The sequence below is a fragment of the Homalodisca vitripennis genome, chromosome X, assembly GCF_021130785.1.
Source record: "Homalodisca vitripennis isolate AUS2020 chromosome X, UT_GWSS_2.1, whole genome shotgun sequence".
NCBI classification, from domain to species: domain Eukaryota; kingdom Metazoa; phylum Arthropoda; class Insecta; order Hemiptera; family Cicadellidae; genus Homalodisca; species Homalodisca vitripennis.
Window position 1 is genome coordinate 66846995 of NC_060215.1, and position 22304 is coordinate 66869298.

Below are 22304 nucleotides of genomic sequence, written 5' to 3' on the forward strand. Positions count from 1 at the left end.
GTTCAATTGATGTTTAGTCTCTAGCACTTTGAGTATAAAATCCCACATTTGGTTATATTGGAGTATAAAATATAATGGTTTTAATGGCAATCTTATCGTGCTAGCCTCAAGGCAATACACATTAGCTTTGACAGCAATTCTTATTCTGCTAGCATCTAAAGGGTTTGAAGAATATACTGACTTTGCCTATAACCCTGCCTATATCTGTCAGCTTCATAATAGAATAGGGAAACACTGGCTTTACCGTAAGCCCTATCTCACAAGCATCAAGGTAGTACATCTAGCCTCACCAGTTGTCTTGGAAGATATAAAATATATATATATATATATATATATATATATATATATATATATAATACTTCAATATCAATGATCATAATAAATCAAAGACTTTATAAAGGTGTATTACGTCAATTCGATCTCGACGACCAGAGCTGTTGTCTGAGCTGCACGACATTCGTCGAATGTCTGATGACTTCTGTCGAGCTCTGAAATGCCTTGGCTGAAACATCAATCACAAATTAATAAAAAAATATTTCTTTTGTCAAAATGAAAATAATTATGGTTAAAATTTGGTGATTAGAACAGTTCACAGATTTTGTATGATTACAGAGAATAAATTCATTTGTGTATCAAAACTTAGGTTGTTAGTATAATTGTATTAAAATTTAGATAAAAGTAAGGATGCATAGAACTATAGTAGTGTAAATAATCACATCATTTTATTTATCACACTAATTACACAATTACATCTTTCATTGACTGAAAAATGGACTGAAGGACTGTCGGACTGTTTCCAAGAATAGTTTCAGTTTAATATTTCTTGACTGAAGATGGTCTCCCACAGCAAATGAGCAAATCTCAAAATTATAATTATATTAGCAATTTTCTGACAGACAGGAACTAAGAGCATATATTTTTTTTATTAATTGTATAATTTGTAAAAATATGATAAAGCTGTTTTTGCAAATGTATCTTTAAATTCTAGGTATGTTTAAAGAAAAACTGAATATATTTTTTAAATGACCAGAAATAATATTGTTTAAAATGTTAAGTCTCATAATACATCTACAATATTTTTTTACAATTACTTCTTAAAGTGACTTTTACCATTATCTCGTCTTTGGGAACACTTCAAGTTTTTCACAAAAACTCAAATTTTACGCAAATGCACAGTCTACAGACAATATCTCTCTGATCCGATATTTTGCACTGTTCATCCTAATACACAACTTTTAAGCCAATATAATATGTTTTTGATCGAGTTGAATTTTCCGGCCCATCCTAATGGTTGATAGGCTGAAGAATTTGGAACATTTTACCCGTCAGATATCTAAGGATAAGTGATTCACTACAGAACTTCTTGGGAAGAAGTTAGTGTTGAATTCTGTCTGTAGGTAAATAAATACTTTAGACTTTGTTACTAATGGCATGTTTCTGCTTATACTCACCTTCTTCAAATCACTATTTCTAAATGTGAATGAATAGGAAATGGTATTTATTGGTGAATCCTAAACAACTATCTATAACTCTTATATTATAGTTCAAAATTACATTCAATTCTCAAAATCGTTTAGTTTAATTGGGGTTTTCACACCCAGGGCTATCAACTAATCTTTTAAATAAAGACTACCAATTAGAATAAAACAACTTTCAAATGCTAAGGTTTTAAATTTCTGAAACATATAAAACATAACCAATTGAACAAGTTTTTACAAATGAGACAAAAGTACAATATTTAGTTAAAGTATATTAAAATATTTATGATGTAATTTCTTATTTGGGCAATGTTAGGATTTTATTACTAATAGAACAACTACTTTAAACATTTTTTAAGTCTGTTGAAAGTGATAATAATAATTATACCTTGTACTCTAAATTCTTGCCATCTCTGCAGCACTTAGGACATTCCCAGCTATTAGGCAAATCTTCATTGACCATTCCATCAGCATCAGGGCACTAAACCGAAACAGTAAACCAAATAAATGTGTAAATTAAATCTCAAAACATATGTACCTCTAGTTCTTATCTAATAAGTTTTCAACCATGCAATGCCATAATAATTTATAGTAAAGCTAATGACATTATTTGTATCAATGTGCAGTAGATTCTAGTAATAATTAATTAATTTTCTTTCTATTATACTAAGAAATTGTGATTTGTAGGTGGTGACCTTTCAATGAACAAACTCATACTAAGAATATTGTGTAACCTGAGAGTCAATCAATCACTCAGTCTTTAGTTACATATACATAAAGTAAAATTGTGCGTCAAATATAAATTTAAAAATATAGTTACTTACATTCAGAGTCAAAGATATAAAAAATAAAATTGTTATTGAGATAATAGGTCGTAACAACTAACACTAGTTGTTGCTTATTAGTTAATCAATGGCTTCTTCAGTTTAGGAATTCTTGAATGGTGTAGATAGATCAGTTTGGGAGCCAGTCCGTCAGTACATTCTTCAGGTTTTTCTCTAGCAGCCTTTGAAGGTTCCCTGGGAGATGGTTGTAGAAGGTGGCGTAAGGCGCCCTTGTAGGAGGGCACATTCTCATAAAGACTAAGGTCGTGGGCATCTAGCAAAAAGCTCTCTCTGCCTGCGTCTGGTTTGATCTGCCATCCTAGTTTGGCCTGACTTCACTGCTGAGAGCACGGTTTCAAGGATGTAGAGCGAAACCACTGTCTATATTTTGAGTTCCGAGAAGGCTTCCCTTCAGGTGTCTCTAAGGTTTAGACCACTCAGAGTTTTTATTGCCCTATTCTGTATTATCAATACTCTTTGAAGATCTGTGTTACTTGTGCCACCCCAGGCTGCTAGACCACATCGAAGGTGGGACTCGTTAGTGATGTTTTGTGATCACTGATCTGTTTCATTCTTCTGATGATGAGTAGAGTGGAATTCAGTTTTTTACTCAGCTGATTTATGTGTGATGTCCACGTTAGGTAAAAGTACGCCCAGGTATTTATTTGAACTAACACTTGTTATATCTGAGAGTCCTTGGTGGTGGTTTGGGGTGGACATCAATATGAGTTAGAACAGTTTGTTTTCATTCAAGACCAAGTCGCTTTGGTAGCAATATTGCTTTGCCATGTTGTAAGCCATAAAGAAATTGATTTCCATTTGTTCTTGGTTTTTATCAGCAACAATCAGTGCTGTATCATCTGCAAACATGACTGCCTCACAAAATTCTTCTAGGTATTTTGGGAAGTCATTTGATAGTAGGACGTAGAGGATAGGGCTGAGTACTGATCCCTGTGGTACTCCTACGTCGCTATGGGCAGTGGAGTTAGCTGTAAATATTGTTTAGAGGTGTCCCTGTTACAGGTTGTCGCAGTTAGCTTTTTTTAGGACATGCTGAAGAGATTCTTCCTCTTGTGTTGTCCAGTGCTGTTACTTCTCTCAGAGTTACAAGTAGTCTTTTGAGTTGGGGATTTTTGTTGCCTCAAGTTCTTTTCTTCAACTATTTGCAAGTGATTCTGGTTCTGTACTTAATGTAGTATCTTCATTATCGTTTTTTGTTTTCTTGTTTAAGTAGTTCTTCTTGTTTAGTCTCAAGTTTCTTTAATATTTATATAGCACCTCTCAAGTTTATTTTAGTAATTGTACCTCAATTTGTAAATTAGTTATCTCTAGCTGTAATTTACTTTTATTTATTTAATTTTTAAAATGATCTTTCCAAATTTTCCTGTTAGAAATTCTAAGCTGATCACTTTGGGGTCTGAGCTAGGTTTATTTAAGGCTCGTCTTTGGGCTATTATTTCAGAGTTTTGGTTGTTCATTTTACTGCCTTTTTCATAAGTTTATATTGAGTATTTAATGGGTTTTCCTGGATTTTAATAACTGTAAAATTGTCCTCAATAATTTGACCAAGTTTCTTATTATTTTCCTCAAAGAGGTTTTGGAATTCCACCTGTTATTTCTTTTTTTTTTCTATCTGTAATTCTGTTTGACATAGTAGATCGTCAATTTTTTGTAAGTGTTTTAACTTAGTAGTTTCAAACTGTTTAACTTTTTCCTCCATATTAGCTATATTAGCTATTGTGCCTTCTACTCTCAGTATTTTTTCTTTTAAACTATTGTTTTTTCCCAGCAACGCTGTTTCTATCTTTGCAGCCATCTGTAGTTTTCCATTCTTGTCACCAGATTGTAAAAAAAATGTTCTCAACAAGACTATTTTCAAGTTCATAAATGTTTCAGGTCTCTCTCACATGCAACAGTTTCATTAGCCTGTGCCAGTCTATGGTAAGTTGGAGGTCTATAATTAGGCTATCTTGATGTATGAAAGTCACTTAAATAAATACAATGAAATGTGTTGTATATTTTTAGTTATGTGCTTATTTTATTAAAGATTACATTTAGTTATAGTAAAACAGAAATTTTTATATTGTTTTCATTGTTCTTGTGATAAAAAATGTCTTGTGTTGTAAGTGAAGTGGCTTAGTTATGCAGTGCTTGATTATTTATTTACTGCACTTGTTAGTACAGTTTCTTCAAAAAAATTACAATACAATGACTTACAATTCTTGTATGTGAGTTTTTTCTCATATGATTTTCCGTTTTTTTAATAGGTCAATACTTGAAAAAACACTTTTTATGGGAACTTACTCTACTTTCATTACATGTTGTCAGCCATCTTGAAGAGTTATATATGCCTTTTTATTTTTACTCAGACCAAAATACTCATTACTCCAGGCAAAATAATTGAGATCCACTCCAATACTACAAAGCAACCCTACATCCCAAACAATTTCAATTTCACTTTCATCTCTCAAATCAAGCTATAATACTCATTACTTCAGGCAAGTAGATTGTGATTCACTTCATCACTAGAAAGCATCCATTTTACCTAAACCGTTCTAATTCCACTTTCGCCTCTCTACTCAGACCATAATACTCATTCCAGGCAAGTGAATTGTGATTCATTTCAACACTACAGAACACCCTTCTTTCCCAAACCACTATATTTCCCTGCTTACCTCTCTACTCAGGGCAGAATTGACATATATTTTTTTTACATGGACAGGAAGCAAAAATCTTAAATGCACTTAAACCTGAAAGGTCTTCTGTACGGCTTCCATATTGAAAGGATAATCCGGTTGGGTAAGAGTGTGGGATTGGGACTGCTAGACTCCAAGGTATAGTCTGAGTTAGGGGTAATAGTGAGTGTGGGCATTAGTCATGCTGCCTTAGAAGAAAGGAAGGTTAGCTCTGTTCCAATCACTACTACTCTAAGCATGCATAACTGAGTATCTTCATCACATTTAGGCTTGCTAAAGCCATTACAATCATACACTTGATTGAGTTATCACTTTACCCGAAAGTATATTAAGATGATTTAACTTATAACACTGAGTTTACAAGGATTGATGCTTAAAGAACAACACTATTACTTATCTGTCAAGTGGTAGTGTTGATCGCAAAGTCATAGATCCCTATTTATTTAATCATGCTGGCGTGCAAGCTGATTTTCATAATCTCGTTATAAAAAGACTAATCCTATTTTATCTAACTAGTCCAATTATTATTTTTTGAAATATTTATGATTTATTGTACCATTTTATTCATATTTTGAACAATTTGTTTCAAGACTGTTATACAAAACTAGCTATTAAAAAGAGATTTAAATGGTTAATAATGCAATTTAAAACAATAAAATAAGGATACTTAGTAATATAGAATACTTTGTTCTAATTTATTATGAATTTAAGCAAAGTATGTGTATAATTAATAAGACTCAGAAAATCTAGGGGATTAGAGTTTTAAATTTAACAAAAGTTGAATTACAAATAATCATAACTGGTTTACTACTTTCTATCTTTATAGTGTATTTAAAAATTGCCAGTTATACTATAGTAAATCTCACCAATTTTGCTACACATTCAGGATGAATAATCTCATAGCAGACACTGCATTCCATCAGACTACTAGGCACTTCTTTGTTGGTCTTCTGAATTGGAATGACAAGCTGCTGGCCCCATCCATCCAGTCCACAAGACGCACATGCTGCGGTCACTGGCAACATTGGCTGCAACAAAAATGCTGTTAAATAGGTAGAAAAGTTATATTGTTTACAATATTTAAACAAGCAGAAAGGTTTTGCTAATTTCATAAAAATGTATTAAAAGTTACACAATCTGATTTCAAATTATATCAATATATTTATTTGATCAAATATGGCATGAAATTCAATTTAAGTGGAGGTTAAACCTTATATCATTACAGAATGTAGTTATTGTGCACTGACCTGAAGACATTGACGCATGATACAGGTCTGCTTGGCACGCCCAGGCCCACCAAACTTGACCATATCTTGGCAGAACGCACACTCACCACAGTCACTTTGTTGGCAGGCCTCACATTTCTTACATCGTGTACGTCGGCGGCGAGGCCCCGTGCTGATGTGGCCCGCATGTATCTTGTTGCCTGTCATGGCTCCACGCATAAACCCAGGTCGCATCTTTCCTACTGGACTGTGGTTTGACAAATTCTTCACAATATTCATCTGGCGCTCATAGTTCTACAAACAAACATGTTCATTTTATGAATAACTGCTTTCCAATGTATTTCTTATGTTATCAATAAGTTTGTACTTGTTGGACTTGAAAGATTCAGAATATAAAAGAATATAAAGATATATATATAGAAATATAAAGGAAAGTTTTGAGTGTAAGTACAACCTCATTCTCAACTTTTGAATAAGTGTTGATAGAATATATACCTGTATTTTATTGAATACTTTTGTAGGCCTAAATTGACCTAAAAATACGTTTTTAGGCAGGTAGGGAAATTGATCTATGAAGCAATTTATCCCAGGGTGGAGAAAGTGAGGAAAGATGAAAGGGTAATTAATAAGTTTTAAATGCAAACTCCAAATTTGCTAAACCTCATTTTTAAGATCATGATAGAATTAGAAGATGGTGAAAACTAGAGATCTTTCTAGATTATTTCTGTTCAAAAAGCAAGCTACAGTAATAAATCAATTTCTTCAACTTTCAAATAGTTTTTGTTAATTTGGTTAGGCAATTTTTGTCAACAGGAAAGTTGTTGAAAAAGACTTCAATAAAAAATGTCTACTTTGAATAATTTTTTCACAAACTGTGTACTCTGGCTACTAATAAGTCAGACATTGCTGTCGCCACGTGTGAGTCGGCTGTCCGGACCATGCACCAATGTGACCAATCCTGGATTATATGTCTAATTGTTATCAAACTAGCCCATTACGTATTCTGTAATGAATTCTTTTCTTACTTTAATTTTTCAATTAAATTAAAGATAAAATCTGTAAATACTAGTTAAATAACTATAGTTGTAATGGATTATTTAACATAATACTGATACCACATTAAACCTGTAAACTAGAAATTAGAGTAATAACTCTTTTTCTTTACACAATGTGTATGGGTAGTTAATGATATTTTACAAATTTTGATAAATCACAGAACTAATTAAAATACATCAAACTACATTAAATACTTACATATTACTGGTTCTTGTTTGTATAAAATATTCAAAATACAGTAAATTTGTTATTACTATTTTTCACAGGAACTACCTTGTTGAAGTGTGCATAATATTAGTATGCTTTATTAATTTAAAGTAATGAAATTAGTGACTCATAATGAGGCATAACACTTGGTAAAGGATGACTCATGTAATTTTCTCTCCACTGCTCTTTCGTGACACTGCTTTGACCTGGCTTCACTTTCTACTCACGTATGCTCAAAATATTTCTTTCTTAGTTTTGTGCTATATACATTCTCACAAAAATTGTCATGAACCATTTTTTGACTTGGGTCTCCCAAAATGGAATTACATTGGAAGTTCAATAATTTCTTTGGACCATTATAATATGTATGAAGGAGAAAGCAATGGAACAAATACCGTGGACTCCAACAGAACAAATCTGATTGACAAACATTACTCCTAAATACCATATTAGAATTTAATGCTGACATTTTAACTATACATGTAAAAAAGTACATATAATATAATATTACCATCTGCAACTGTTAAAATGGAATAAATAAACAAAACTAATCTGATAAATTATACACAGTCTCTCTTTAAGTGATGCCTCTCAACTGTGACATGTTTGTTAATCCCGGCTTGCGCAAGAATATTTTTAAAGGGGTCAGTCTCGCTTTTGTGTTGGATTTCGTTGGAAAAAGTTCCATTGGAATTTTAATAAAAATTGAATAATAGTTGGCATCTTGTACTTGTTTTAACTTTAAAATTTTCAACAGGCACCATTCTGGTAATATTAAAGCAAATCACACGATTATTTTGTTTTAGTTTTCCTCTTCTTCATCATAATCAATGGTAAAACAAGAGAAATTGAATAAAAATGGCATCTGACAGTATATTTAAGAAAATTCAGAATATTGCAATTAATGAACTTATTTCAAATATCTTAAGTAAATAACTCAATTTCATTACCACTGTTTATATTGAAATGAATAAACATATGATAGTTAACCCCTTCATGGGTTTTGATGTAATATTACATTCATAGCGATTGTGTAAGAGTGTGCTACTGATTTAGTTTTACACATTGTTATATTGATTTTGAGCGGGTGTGGAAATGTTGATGACATGTATCAGCTATTTAGTGACACCTTCAATCATTATCTGGATGTTGCATGCCCGTTCAGGAAAACAAAAAACAGTAAAAAGCTGCAAGGTTCATGGATAACTAAAGGAATTCTTGTATCTCGAGAAAGGCTCCAATTCTATAAAATTTTCACCAATACTCAAAATTATGATTTCAAAATGTTTTTTAGAAGGTATCGGAGAATCTATAAGAAGGTCATAAGAGCTGCAAAAGCCTATGACATCAATAGAGCCTTGGGTACCTGTGAAAACTTTTCCAAAATGGCTTGGAAAATAATTAATAACTTTTCTCGAGATGGAGGTTCCAACAAGTGTTCCAAATCTATTGCAATCCAAGTTAATAATGAAATTGTTGAAGATAAATTAAAAGTGGCAAATGAGTTAAATAAATACTTTTCAACCGTTGCTTTTATGAATTCGTCATTTAAGAATCCTGTCTCACGGAGGGGAGACTGGGGTACCTGTTACGTCCATGGCTTTGACTCCTATGTGTGAGGAGGAGGTAGCACGTGTCATACAGAGACTGAAATCAGAAAAGACCAGTGACGCCAATGGGATGTCAGTGTGGCTACTCAAACAATGCTTCAAGCATATTTTGAGTCCTCTAACAAAATTGATCAATTTTTCATGGGAGACTGGAAGTTTTCTATCTCTTTTAGACGGCCAAGATCACCCCAATTTTCAAAAAGGACGATCCTTGTCTTACAAGCAATTATTGTCCAATCTCAATTCTTACAGTTTTCAGTAAAGTTTTTGAAAAACTTTTCTACGAAAGGCTTGAAAGCTTTCTGGAAAAATTCGAAATTCTGAATCCAGAGCAATTTGGATTTTTTTTAAATCGTCAGCATGATTGAGTGGCGAGTCCGGCCATATTTATAGATGACGACCTTCTCAAAGAAAATAACTCCACAAAGTTTTTTGGGAATGATTCTAGACAAAGGACTGACCTGGAGCGATCATGTTGACAGGGTCTGTGCTAGAGTTACCTCAGGTATATATGCTCTGCGCAATGTAGCAAAATTTTGTTCCCCAGAAGTTTTAAAAATGGCCTACTATGGCCTAATCCATCCTCATTTTGCCTATGGGATAAGACTTTGGGGAAGTTGTGCAAAAAACAAAATGGAGCGCGTCTTTAGACTAAAGAAAAAGGCTGTCAGAATCATTAAAAATTGGAATTACAAAGAGTCATGTAGGGAATCTTTCAGGGAGTTGAGATTACTGACTTTGCCTTGCCACTATATTTTTGAGGTGATCATGTACTACAGATCAAGGTGCACCTTGATTCGTGGCAGGAACGTTCATCAATATGAAACTAGAGGCAGGGACAACTTTCGAACTCATCAATGCAGATTGACATTAGCGTAACATCTACCGCAAGAAGTTGGTGTCAGATTAATCAACAGGCTCCCTGAAGAAATCAAAATTTCCAATAATCAAAATCAATTTAAAACACGTCTCAAACTCCTTTCGGAGTCCAAGGCTTTCTACTCTGTTGATGAATTCATGTCAAGCCGATGGGATATTTGAGATTGCTGGATCTGAAGTCAATGCAATTGTGTCCTGAATGATTGTAAGAATTGTGAGTATGAGGTTGTGTGAATGTGTGGATGAAATCGTGTAAATTGACTTAAACTATTGACGATTGCGATACAATGTAAAAATTGTTAAAAGAATGCAATAAAGAGATTATTATTATTATTATTGATCCTGTTTTATTCTGTTGTCTGCTGAAGTATTGTGTAAGAAGCACTTCTTTGACAATAATTTTATTTAATCCTATGCTCTACCTTGGGCTACTGAAGACTGATACTGAAGGCTATTATTTTTATGTATAATTTTTATAAAGTGAAACAAAATTTGCTCAATTTAACTGATTAAAAGGAATTTAGTGACCCCATTCCTATAAATTCTTTGACGTTAACACATTCACAATAACCACGATTTTAAATATTAAGAATCTATTAAATACATACCAAATGCTATAAAAAAATATATTTATTGTAAGAGAAGATGTGTTTTGAAGATATGTTGTATGTTGAGGCATCATTTTCTTATGAAAGGCTTATTTTTTACATTTTTGGCCTTTTTACTAAGGATCAGATTACATTGGGATGGTGGAATACAATATTACTTCTGCCTGTTGTGGGACTGTTGTTGCACATACTATTAGCCATCTAAAATGTGCTTCTAATAACAAATTAAGTGTCCAGATAAGCTCTCTTTTAAGTCTTGTTTCTTTTAATGATTATTGATTTTAAGAACATGTTATGTATATATTACTAATAGTATACTCTTTTGAATTTAATGAAATAATATTTTCATGTTTTATCCAGATAAAACCTGTATGGTCTATTTTAAAGAACAGTTTATTACTATGGGTAATATCTAATATAGTTTAAATGACATCCACATATGAATTATTGGTTGAAGTGGTCCATGATGGAATGTAACAAATATTGCATGGGCCACCAGTAGCCTACCCTTTTTACCTATAAAGATGGCATGGACCATTAATGAGCAATGTTGGCGCAGTTTAATTTTTTTAAAGTGTGTTAGTGTAAATTACAATTTACATTCACATACATAGTGTACAGAAATACAATAAACAATGACCATGAAATAGTGTAAGAGGATCTGTGAACATATAGATAAGTAGCATAGCATTGACTTATTCTATTTAAAGTTGATTTCTATTTTAAAGTGATAATGATTTTAAATAAAAATTTGTTATGTCAAAAAAATTGTGTTAAATTGGAAACTGACTACCATATATTTAAAAAAAGTAAAAGTAAAGTAAATATGTCTTATTTTACCAGGCGAAGTTAGGGCTAAGAAGCCCTCTTTAACACTTAACCTGGGGACCAACGGCTTAAAGGTGACTTCCGAACCAACACCAATGGCTGAGCAGGCGGGCTGCTTGCAAGGACAGGATCGCTCAGCGGTCACCCATCCAAGCAGCAGCCACGCTCGACGTTGCTTGATCCGGCTATCTTGCGATAACCGTTGTACCCCCTACACAGCGCCGTTGGCACTATCGCCGTTGGTATATATTTTAACTCTCCTGATGAAAATATAAAAGTAAACTTTTGATATACTAGGGTTCACTAGCTGGAGACATTGGTAAAATTAACCACACCTTTATATTGAGCTTAATCATAACACTTCAAATGCCTGGTCAGTGAGGTTTTAAATTGTGTTATCTGGTTAGCTACAAGTGAGCCACCAAAGTAGGGTAACTAAAGAAACAATAAAAGATATCTAAATATTATACCTACTAAATATGGAACTAAATGAGGAGCTAAAATAAAATTGGACTTCTCACAACTGTAACTATTGAAATACTACAGGTTTGAGATGAATACCTTGCGTTTGTCAGCCATAGACAGCAGGATTGGGCGGCCTGTAGATGCCAGCTGATGATTATCATGTCGATGTTGTTCAACCAATGTCCGCACATCTTTTATCAGAGCTATTGGGTCTTTTATAAGGTCTGGTACATTTTTCTTGTTTTGTGGCAGTGAGTGTAGGTATCCGACAATAGCTTTAATGCCTTGCAACTCCTAGTAAACATTAAAACAGTAAAATACAAGGATAAGCATTTGTATTGAGTTCAGTAAGACCCAAGTGTTTTGGTCTGATGAATGTAGTACCCACTGCAACAGATTACTGAAGGAGTTAGTATAGCATTACACAATACATACTTTAATAGGAATTCAACTATTCAACCAAAGTTCATAATGGAATATAAATAGTGTTAATATTTGGCTTAAGTTCATTTTGATCAACTACAAATTCTTAGAAAGCTGTACTGTTACCTGAAACTAATTGGTATGGTTGTCAGTAATTTAATGAAAATTTAAAACTATATAGTATTGTAATAGTAAACAAATTTGAATAGAGCTCACAATTTTGGCTTGTACACTTATACTTTAGTATACATGTTCTCTAATTTGATATATACATGTACACAATTTCATTCACAACTCACCAATTACTATTTTTAGTACAAAACAACATCAATTTTTAAAAATGAAACAGATTGATGTTTTGTTACATTAAAAAACTAGAGATGGATCAACCCAGATCCTGGAACCAATTGTTTCTCAGCTCTATTTAAAGTATTATCGATTCTTGATTCTACAACATTTACTACTTAAGTTCAGAATCAACCTATTGCAGGTCAAGATATTCATGCACACTAATTGAATCACAATTGGGCACTTCAACTACTTGATTCTGATGCATATTTTAATACCTATATTATAAGAAACATTTTACAAAACTTTAAAACATATATGTTTTAATTGAGATTTCATTATTCTTATTATGATTGGTTTCCAATATTGCCTATTTTACTTTCTCTAAATATGTGCGCACATACTTACTTTACAAAACCCTATATATTTGATACATTTCTTTATAGCTTTAATTATATTTAATTCTAGCTTATTTGGCTGAATTAATTTTTTCAGTATCTTTAAATAAAAAATTATAATGCATTTAATCAAACTAAACATTAAAAATGCTATCGCTTTTATTAGAAGACTCCACTAACGTTTGTACATTATTGTTATTGAGTGGATACATATAAGTAAGTGGATAATAAGTGCCTCACCAATTTTCACTTAATTTTTCCACAACTCTTTGATGTCCTTGCCCTTGAAGAGATAAAGTTATAACGAAAAGCAATGCTGTAGGTATTCATTACTTAACCTGGGTCACGTTTTATCACACCAGGTATATGTGTCAGTTAATCCCAATATTTGTACTCATTAGCTTTTGGTTTTTATTTTATTTCTATTGTATTGATTAAAAAATATAAGATATATAATGTTGAAAAGTCTTACCTGTGGAGTGAGGTGTATGTGCTCCGGATTAGGGTAGGCAGGGTTAGGCTGAGCATCGTACAAGTGAGTATTCCCCAATAAAAAGTAGACATATCTCTCCAGGACATACCATAACATCTCTGTGAAGAATGGGTAGCGAAATTTTTGTGGCACCTGAAAATTGAACCTTGTTCAACAGCTCTATTTAACAACTGTTTATATAATAATATAATGTATAATTTATTAAAATAGAAGAATTACATATAATAGTTAAGCATATAAAGTTTATATATAGATAAAAGCAACACAAATATTATGCATCTTTGGTTATTTTGGATTGGCCTTTTGTTATTTGTCCTTCCTTACAGCAGATCCAATCCTTTTTTTACTCTGATCTGAACAGAAAAATCCATCCAGTTATTGTATTTAACATAGTTTTTCCAAACTGATTGCATATATTTTACTTTTTTATCATTGAAGTGAATTTATAAACGTATCCTTAATACCAATTGAATTGAACATAGGTATATGATGAACACTGTGAATTAAAAATATAAGTAGACTAATGTTACTTAATATGATATATACTACATAGTATATTTCTGCCTACAACCCAAATGCAAGATCGAATTAATAATATATACTTAGAAACTTACATACCGAGATAAGAACACGTGTGGTATCATTAATTTATATTAACAACTTTTGAATGTATTTTTTTTCTATTTCATTAGCTTATAACATTGTTTTATCTCTAAAAGAAATAAATATAATAGTCAAGAAGCTAAATAAGAATAACATTTCATGAAATGGCATAGGTTATAAGTATGGTAAGATTTATTCCTCAGTAGGCTATTATTATCAGTAGTTGATGTATTGGGTTCTATCACTTCTATAAAAATATTCTCAGCACTTTATAAATTTATGCATTTATATAGCAATATTGATAATTTAATAAAGAAAGGTGTTGAATACTTTTTGTTTTCCTTATATATATATATATATATATATATATATATATTAAATCCATTTTAATGCTTTTTGAATTAAAACTATAGATTTCAGCATTTTTAAATACAATCCTCACCATATTCTCAAACCTTATTCTAACTTTTGCTGATGGACAGATACACTTTTAACAGTAAACTGTTTTCAATAGTTTAGTATTACCAAAACAGATCTTAACTAGTATAAATTTAAAATTCTAGTTTACTTTAATAGTTTTTCTTTAAGTAGTCAGCTTGCTTTTTCCTTTTAACTTAAGAGCCCAAAACCAGCCATAACTCTTTTTTTTTCTTTAACTTATTTGATAACACGACAAGTACAATTTCTTACTTTTATATTAGACAATTAAATTTTTATGACTCTACTGACAGCTTGCTTTGTTTGAAAGCGTAGAATATTGAACATATATATTACATTTGTATTTATATAACTAGATAAATGTAAGCCCACAACTGGTCCAATGTGATGTATCTTTGCAATAATATTTTGAAACAGCAATTAAAAACATTGCCGTTAAATAAAGTTGGAAATCAAATTTTGGTTTTTAATTTTGTAGACTCAAGATTGATGAGTTCTGGACATAATTAATTCGTCAAGCAAAATTCTCAGCAGGGAGCCTGTTGACATTTTTGTGTTTATTATATAGCATATATGGTTGAAAAGTTTGGATTAAATAGGAACAACAGAACGTTCACTGTATCTTAGTGATAATGACATGTAGGGGGAAATTTTTGTGATGATGCACTAATAGACATTTTCTTTAAAAACAGTCAGAAAGATAAACTGCTTTAGAGAAATTCACACAATACACTTTTTATTCTCACTTCCTTCTTCTGGCATTCTCCAGAGAGTACAGCAGTGATGTGAATTTTGCGTGTAAACCCTATTGCAATATCAGATAATAAAAATAATTTAAATTAGGACTCACTCATTGTTTGCAACTAACGTTCAGTACTTACGTGAGTGGTGTCTTCGACTTGTGCAATGCGCAGCTGCTTGTCGATGCAGTATGAGTGGAGAAAGTTCCCACCAAAAACTAAAGAGTCTTTAGGTGTGTAAACTGCATGTATCCAACCGGTTGGGATAAAAAATGTATTTCCCTCTGTGAGGGTCACCCGACCACATCTCTCCACTGTGTCACCGAAAAATACATCCCCTTGCTTACCAGACAACACCCACTGCTCATAGAGAGTGATATTATGCTCATTGGGTGGAATCAGCCAGAAAACCTGTAAAAGTTAACAAATTTATAATTTTATTTTGATTTAATTTAGTTCATAAGACTGATAAAATTTATATCATACAAAAATTATAGTTTAGAATATCAACTCTTGTGTAATATGCAACACGTAAGAGTCTTGTTTGTTTTGTCACTTGACTTGGAGCTTTTCCTATTTATATTTTCAAAAGGATTAGATTACCAAATTTAAAGAAGAATAAATATCCGACCAAATGCAATATGATTTCATATTCAATTGTATTTTATACACTACATCTAGATCTTTAACATCCGCATCTGTTAACTTGCATCTACAGCTACATTACGTCTGCTTCCAAGTGCTTATTTACTAATAACAGCTGATTTAATTTTATTTTCAACATTCAATCATTATTGAGGTACAAAGTGACCCCACATTTTTGTATTCTGGCCTTATGAAGTTCTCTACAATAGATGCTTTAATTAGACATAATTACAATTTTCATAATTATGATTATCTCTAATAATATGGTCATTTCATTTTTCTATTACCTTACTGCCTTTTAGAATATGATACCACACTGAGGTCCCACCGAAGTCAATATGAAAATCAGTATAGCAGCCCTTGACAGACATAAGGCAGTACTTCTGAACTTTAGGGTACATCATGTCATCAATGGCATTGGTTGATTCCACTTGCATGTCCTTGAGATGTTTGGGCCAAACACAATCCACCCAGTCAATCTGGCGAACCTACAAATAACAGTCAGCATATTATTTATATAAACTGTCAATTATCTCACATTATTATGTTTTATTCTAAAAGACAAATCAATTAATACAGTTTACTCCATTACAGTATAGCACAACATTGTTCAAATAAAAGTTTCAGAAAAAATTACTTCTATTATTCAATATAGTTTTAATGTCTATTATACCACATGCTCAAAATGTCTTAGTTATTTATTAATTCAAATACTTTTTTTTAATTGAGGATTTCTAAAACAACATTTGGTTAGACACACTTAAAACATTACGGCAAATGGTTATTTTTTTAAAATTCATTATCTTTAATAAGTTTTACACAACTTATTTCTTCATTTTTGGCTGTTTTAAAGAACAAAATTACAAGCAGCAGTAAAACTGCCACTTGGTCGTAAAAAGATTGATATTACAGTTTATAAAGGTCTAACCAGTTGTGTTCTCAGCTCATCAAGATTTTTCAAATGATATAAGCCTTGACCTATTTAAGATTTTCTATTGACTCTTCGGTATTCACATTATATTCCCCTGATGAATTGAATTCATTGCTGGTATGAAAAAGTACTATATATGCACAGTTTCATAGCTACCAGTTTATATGATGATAAATTATTGAGTATATTTCATACATAATTTACAACCAGAATTGCTTGGTTTTATGGTATACAAGTACTGCTACTGAAGAGAGTGACAGAGTTATCAATCAATGCCCAGTGTAAATCTCCAGAACTTTTACTCATATCCACATTTACATCCAGTTTGTATTGAATCCCATATATAAAATATTACTACAAGCCATTTGGACTTAGTTATCACAAGGAAAAAAATAAAAGACCATTAACAAAAACAACTATTTTATAATGGGGTTAGAGTTGAGAAAAAATCATTATAATGAATTGAAATAAATTATGTATATAATAAATATCATACTCTGGTACCCGTTATCAGCTTAAGGTACCTGATCCTTAAAACAGTTACAACTGGAAAGTCTTTCCAAAATAATTCTTCTGAGATCCCTGAATGGATCTTATAGACCTGGATGAAACCACCTAGTCTAACTGACTCTGTTTTCCTTGATATTGCCTCCTAAACCACTATTTAGATCTTATGATCTGGATGAACCCCAAGACTGGGACACCTGTCCTGGATATTTTCTCCTAGACTACACTGCCTGAAGCACTGTTCTGATTAACATCTCATAGACCACTGTATATACCTAATGATGTGTAATGACCTAGATATAATCCGCCAGACCACCATTTCGAGCAGGTGACATGGATAATCTTCCCATACTATTGTCTGGATCACCTTTTCTGGATTTCCCCATTCTAGATCACTTATGTTGTCCTGAATGGCCCTACATCCCACTATCTAAGGAATATTTAATACTAATCTTTCTCAAACAACTATAAGTGGCTGTATGGTATGCTTTTATCTACATTTTAACAAACGCAATGAAAGTTGGGCAAATACTGTTCTAACTTCCACACACTCAGAAATTGTAATATGATTGAATATAATTGCTTCACTCAATATGTTAGTTAATAATACCAAAATATTTACTTACAATGCTTGGTGTCTGCACAAAGTTTTCTAGCTTAGTATGACTAAACTCTAATGAGATCACATTCAGCAACCGATCCTTATTTTCCTCTTCATAATATCGTTGCCACTCCTTCATTGACATCTCAAAATTCTTTTGTGTGTTAACATCCATGACATCTAACTGCCTTCTTGATCCTAAAACAGTACAGTTGTTTTTATAGTATATATTTACTCATACTGGCCAGAAAAATCAACCAAAACTTGTTTGGGATTTAAGAAATCAACTTTATTAATAAAAAAAAATTATATTATTTTAAATAAAATACTAAACTTCTTTGTACCCTTATTTTACTTGTTTCCACTGACTATAGTATTGTATTGCTATATAATTAATGCCTACTTAGTAATAATTTTTGTAATTTCATTTACATTCAATTAGGTGGATTCCAGATCAAAATTAACTTTTGTTTAAAAAAAATTGGAATTAGAATAAAATATAACAGACAAAAGTTTTATTGTGATGCATTTACAAGAATTAATACAAATGGTCAAATTCGAGCACAACTTTAAAATTCCTTCATAGTCATATTAATTATGACATTTCCAAACAACAACATAAACTTAATACTGTAATTGTGTATATGTTAGTAAACTAACAATATTAACTCACTATCATAAACTACAATATATAAGAAACTTTAAAATAAAGCTCAAATAAAATAAATAAAAAAGAAACATAACAGCTTGTACTTTATATACATGTTAAACAAAGTACAATTACTTGGTGAGCTGTTTACTAAAAAAATATATATATGCCAATTTAGCCTGAAAAAATTAGGGTAGATTGCATTATGTTAGTTTTCCAAAAAGATTAAAATTAGATATAGTAATTAGATTTAAACAGAAATAAAAAAAAATCAAAATAAAAAGCTAATTTTGTATAGTACAATCCCTTTATTATAAAAATTGTTTTGCGTATTTAAAAATTATTTTCAAAATTGCAAAATGTTGATTATATTTTACCGAACAAATCAAACTGTTTGAACCAAACAAAAATCTCCATCCATTTTGCACATGCCATTCTACATCATAACTATTTGACAAAGCTCTTTGTAGTACTTGTATATAATATACATCAACTGCCATGCAACTTTATTCTTTTACAATATTGTTGTAACTTAATTCTGAATTCCCAAATACCTGAGCTGATTACATCAGAGTAGAGACCGAAATTTTTACAATTGGATAGTTGCAAGAGGATACTGAAGAATATAAATGCCAGTTTAACATCACATGCTCCCTTGTGTTACTCGTTTATTTATCTCAAACTATGATTTCCGAGTAATGTCCAACATAATTGTACTGAACTAAGAAACATACAGTGCACTGAAAAAAGTTAATTAATTCAGTTTTGAAAATACTAATACATTTTTTTAACTTGCAGTTAAGAAAGCCCATGTTTGGAAAATGTAAAATTGATAACAAAGTCTGTAAATTGAATACAATCTACAAAGCATTGCTCAAGCTGTACAAATTGATTTCTACCTGTAAAGAAATATACCTGAAATTTAAGTAAACATGATTTAGGAGGATAGTGTAGGTCATGCACATAAATGCAAATTTTAAATACTAAACTTACCAACACATACTCGTACATCGTTGACCGTGAAATTCTGACTAGGTACTTGTAAACCAAGACCTGTTTTCTCCTTGAACAGCAGAGGAGTGTTAAACCCATGGCGCTGAAGGTATGCTAATGTCAAGTCTGTAACAGAAAGCATATCAGCTTTACAAAACTATTTTTTAAGTTTTAAATTATCATTACCACTTAAAGAAGTTTGGTAAATGGAGGAAATGCACATATAGGGAAAAACACTTAATATGAACTTGGATGTATCTTTCCTTAACTGAGTTGTAGTTTTCAACAATATTCAGATTCCCGTGACTGCAAAACTAAAATTTATATTTCCTAACATATTGCTCACATTGTATTTCTTTCTGATATAAAAATTTATTAATTGATCAGTTTAAAATGTAAATTAATAATCTAACTTGAACTTACATAGTAGTTTTAACATTACATTTACAATTAACATTCACATTTGTGAATTCACTTGTACTGCACTGAAAAAATAGTATGTTTCTAAATTGTATTTGGTACAATAACGTGAAGTATAACTTAAACTACTCAATGTTACAAAGAATTGGTTTTGTGTTGGTTTAATAATTTCTTGTAATGCTTTAGAATTTACAATTTGGAAAATGCAGTTTTTCTTGGTTTTGTCTGGGGAGTCTCAAGAAGATGCAAAATGATAATTTAAACATTATTTATATTTATAGATATACTTGAGTAGCTCAAATGTTATGGGCGATCTTGGCAATGTTTTGTGAGTGGTCAAACATTAAAATAGTAAAAATAGGTCTTGTATGAAATTCTAGATATATAGCCTATGTTAAAAACTTCGATGTTCCTGCAGACTGAAATAAAGATCCTCTAAATTATAATTTCTATTATACTGGAATTTACACTGAAACATTTTATACCACAGACTATTTAATTTCTGTTCAATGTTTTCCCCACATAAACATCTAAGATAAGTCTACAGATATAAGATATAAGTATAAAAGACATCATGGTTTCTGAGACATAGTTCTCAATCTCAATCACTAAATCAGTGATGTTTGGATTCTACAAGCAGCCTATTCTCAGTGGGGACACTACCTTACCACTCCTTGGACTGGCTCTGATGTCACAGCTGGGGAATGCTTATTCAGTGCATGGACTGTCACACTGCTGAAATAGCACCCCCAGTATTTTCCCAGCAGTTGTCTCATACATTTAAGACTAATGCATTTTTGTTCCGATAGAACAACCAATGTGTTCCAAGTACACCAATGTTTCAAGAGATAACAGGGTTTCCGATATTCTGCATCGTTAATGTTACAAAACTAAAATACAATGTGATAATGATTGGAATCTTCACCAATCATTTATTTTCCATTAATTATTTAATTTTGCATCCACTGATTGGAACACGCTGTTTCTTTGTTAGTATATAGTTCATATTCTACTTTATAAATAACCTTAATAAGGATAACCCTACAAGAATAAAAATGTGGCCATAATAACTGCAATTACATAAAAATCTAATATTAGTGAACAGAATGTTTTATCATGTTGTTCAGTACTACATTTTAAACAAATAAGTGCATTATTGAAAACACAAATACACCACAATTTCAAGTACTAAAAATATATTTAATCAGTTTTTAATTTTTGAAAATCAATTCTGCATGTTAATTTAGTGTCTAGTATTAATGGTGGACAGTGTACCACTGCACTTGGACTATTAAAAATAACTGTAGATGAAAGTGTTATTTAATTATCTACTTCACACAAAAAAAACATTACAAGTTGTCATACTTAGATGTTCATACAACTTTCACAATTTGGTACTGACTTGGATTGGAAGTTAGACTAACCTGGCCAGTTAGATGTATAAATTTAACGTATAAGAGTCTGTTTATAATGGAAATTTAACTATTTGCACTATTTGAAAGAGAATATAAAATGTTAGTACAAAATAACAATTTCTAAATGTGTTTGAGTTTCAAAACATTTTTCATTATTGAAAATACAGACATACAATTTTTATGTAAATTCTATCATTTTGGTGCTAGAACATATTATTAATGCATTAGTAGATTTTTAAGCCAAGTTATGCATCATTTTTCATGAGTGACTGATGGAAAAACTCAGCAAGAATTTATTTATACACTTTGAATTTTTTTTCAAACAAATATTCAAGTTTAAATTTAATAATGCCTATGGCCTAGTTTTGTTTCTGTGAGTATTTTTTATTTATAGCATTGGTTTAAATAGGCATTTAATTACTTGTCTTTTGAAATTTAATGTAAAATATTACTAATAAATCAACCTCAATTGAAGGGCACAACAGCCAAACAGGGCATGGACACGATTAAGACACTAGATAAGGAATCCTCTATTCAAAAGAGATGCTTATTCAGGGCATGTACATGGACACTGCACTGATTTAGCATCCCCTTCCAAATTGAGCAAGGGGGTGCCATGTCCAGAGGGTGCTAATTCAGTTCCAGATCCAGTACCATCTTCCCTACTCAGGTCAGAGATCCATAGTTCCTTAAGGATTGCTGAGTGCTGACCTTTGCCGATCCTGATCCAAGCTTTATCTCTCCCATGCACACCCCCAACCCTAATGGCAGGCCTCTCTATCAATCTCTATTGATCAATCCCGATGTGCATTGATCAGTTTTATTGGTTCGCATCATATCCAATTGGTTTTATTACTTATATAATCCTTATAACGAAGTAAAG

The 22304-nt window shown here is 31.6% G+C and overlaps 1 protein-coding gene across 3 annotated transcripts in view; it reads right to left on the minus strand.

The window, feature by feature from the left end:
- Window positions 1–22304, minus strand: part of LOC124369113 (jmjC domain-containing histone demethylation protein 1) — a 100062-nt gene that overhangs the window by 12079 nt on the left and 65679 nt on the right. For all 3 annotated transcript variants that reach the window (XM_046826867.1, XM_046826865.1, XM_046826866.1), the window contains exons 3-12: window positions 19587–19712; window positions 17970–18142; window positions 16193–16393; window positions 15402–15671; window positions 13459–13611; window positions 11974–12171; window positions 6246–6518; window positions 5865–6026; window positions 1867–1959; window positions 410–502 (exon numbers count right to left, since the gene is read on the minus strand). In XM_046826867.1, coding sequence (XP_046682823.1) covers window positions 410–502; window positions 1867–1959; window positions 5865–6026; window positions 6246–6518; window positions 11974–12171; window positions 13459–13611; window positions 15402–15671; window positions 16193–16393; window positions 17970–18142; window positions 19587–19712 — 1742 coding nt within the window. The remainder of the gene's footprint in view (window positions 1–409; window positions 503–1866; window positions 1960–5864; window positions 6027–6245; window positions 6519–11973; window positions 12172–13458; window positions 13612–15401; window positions 15672–16192; window positions 16394–17969; window positions 18143–19586; window positions 19713–22304) is intronic.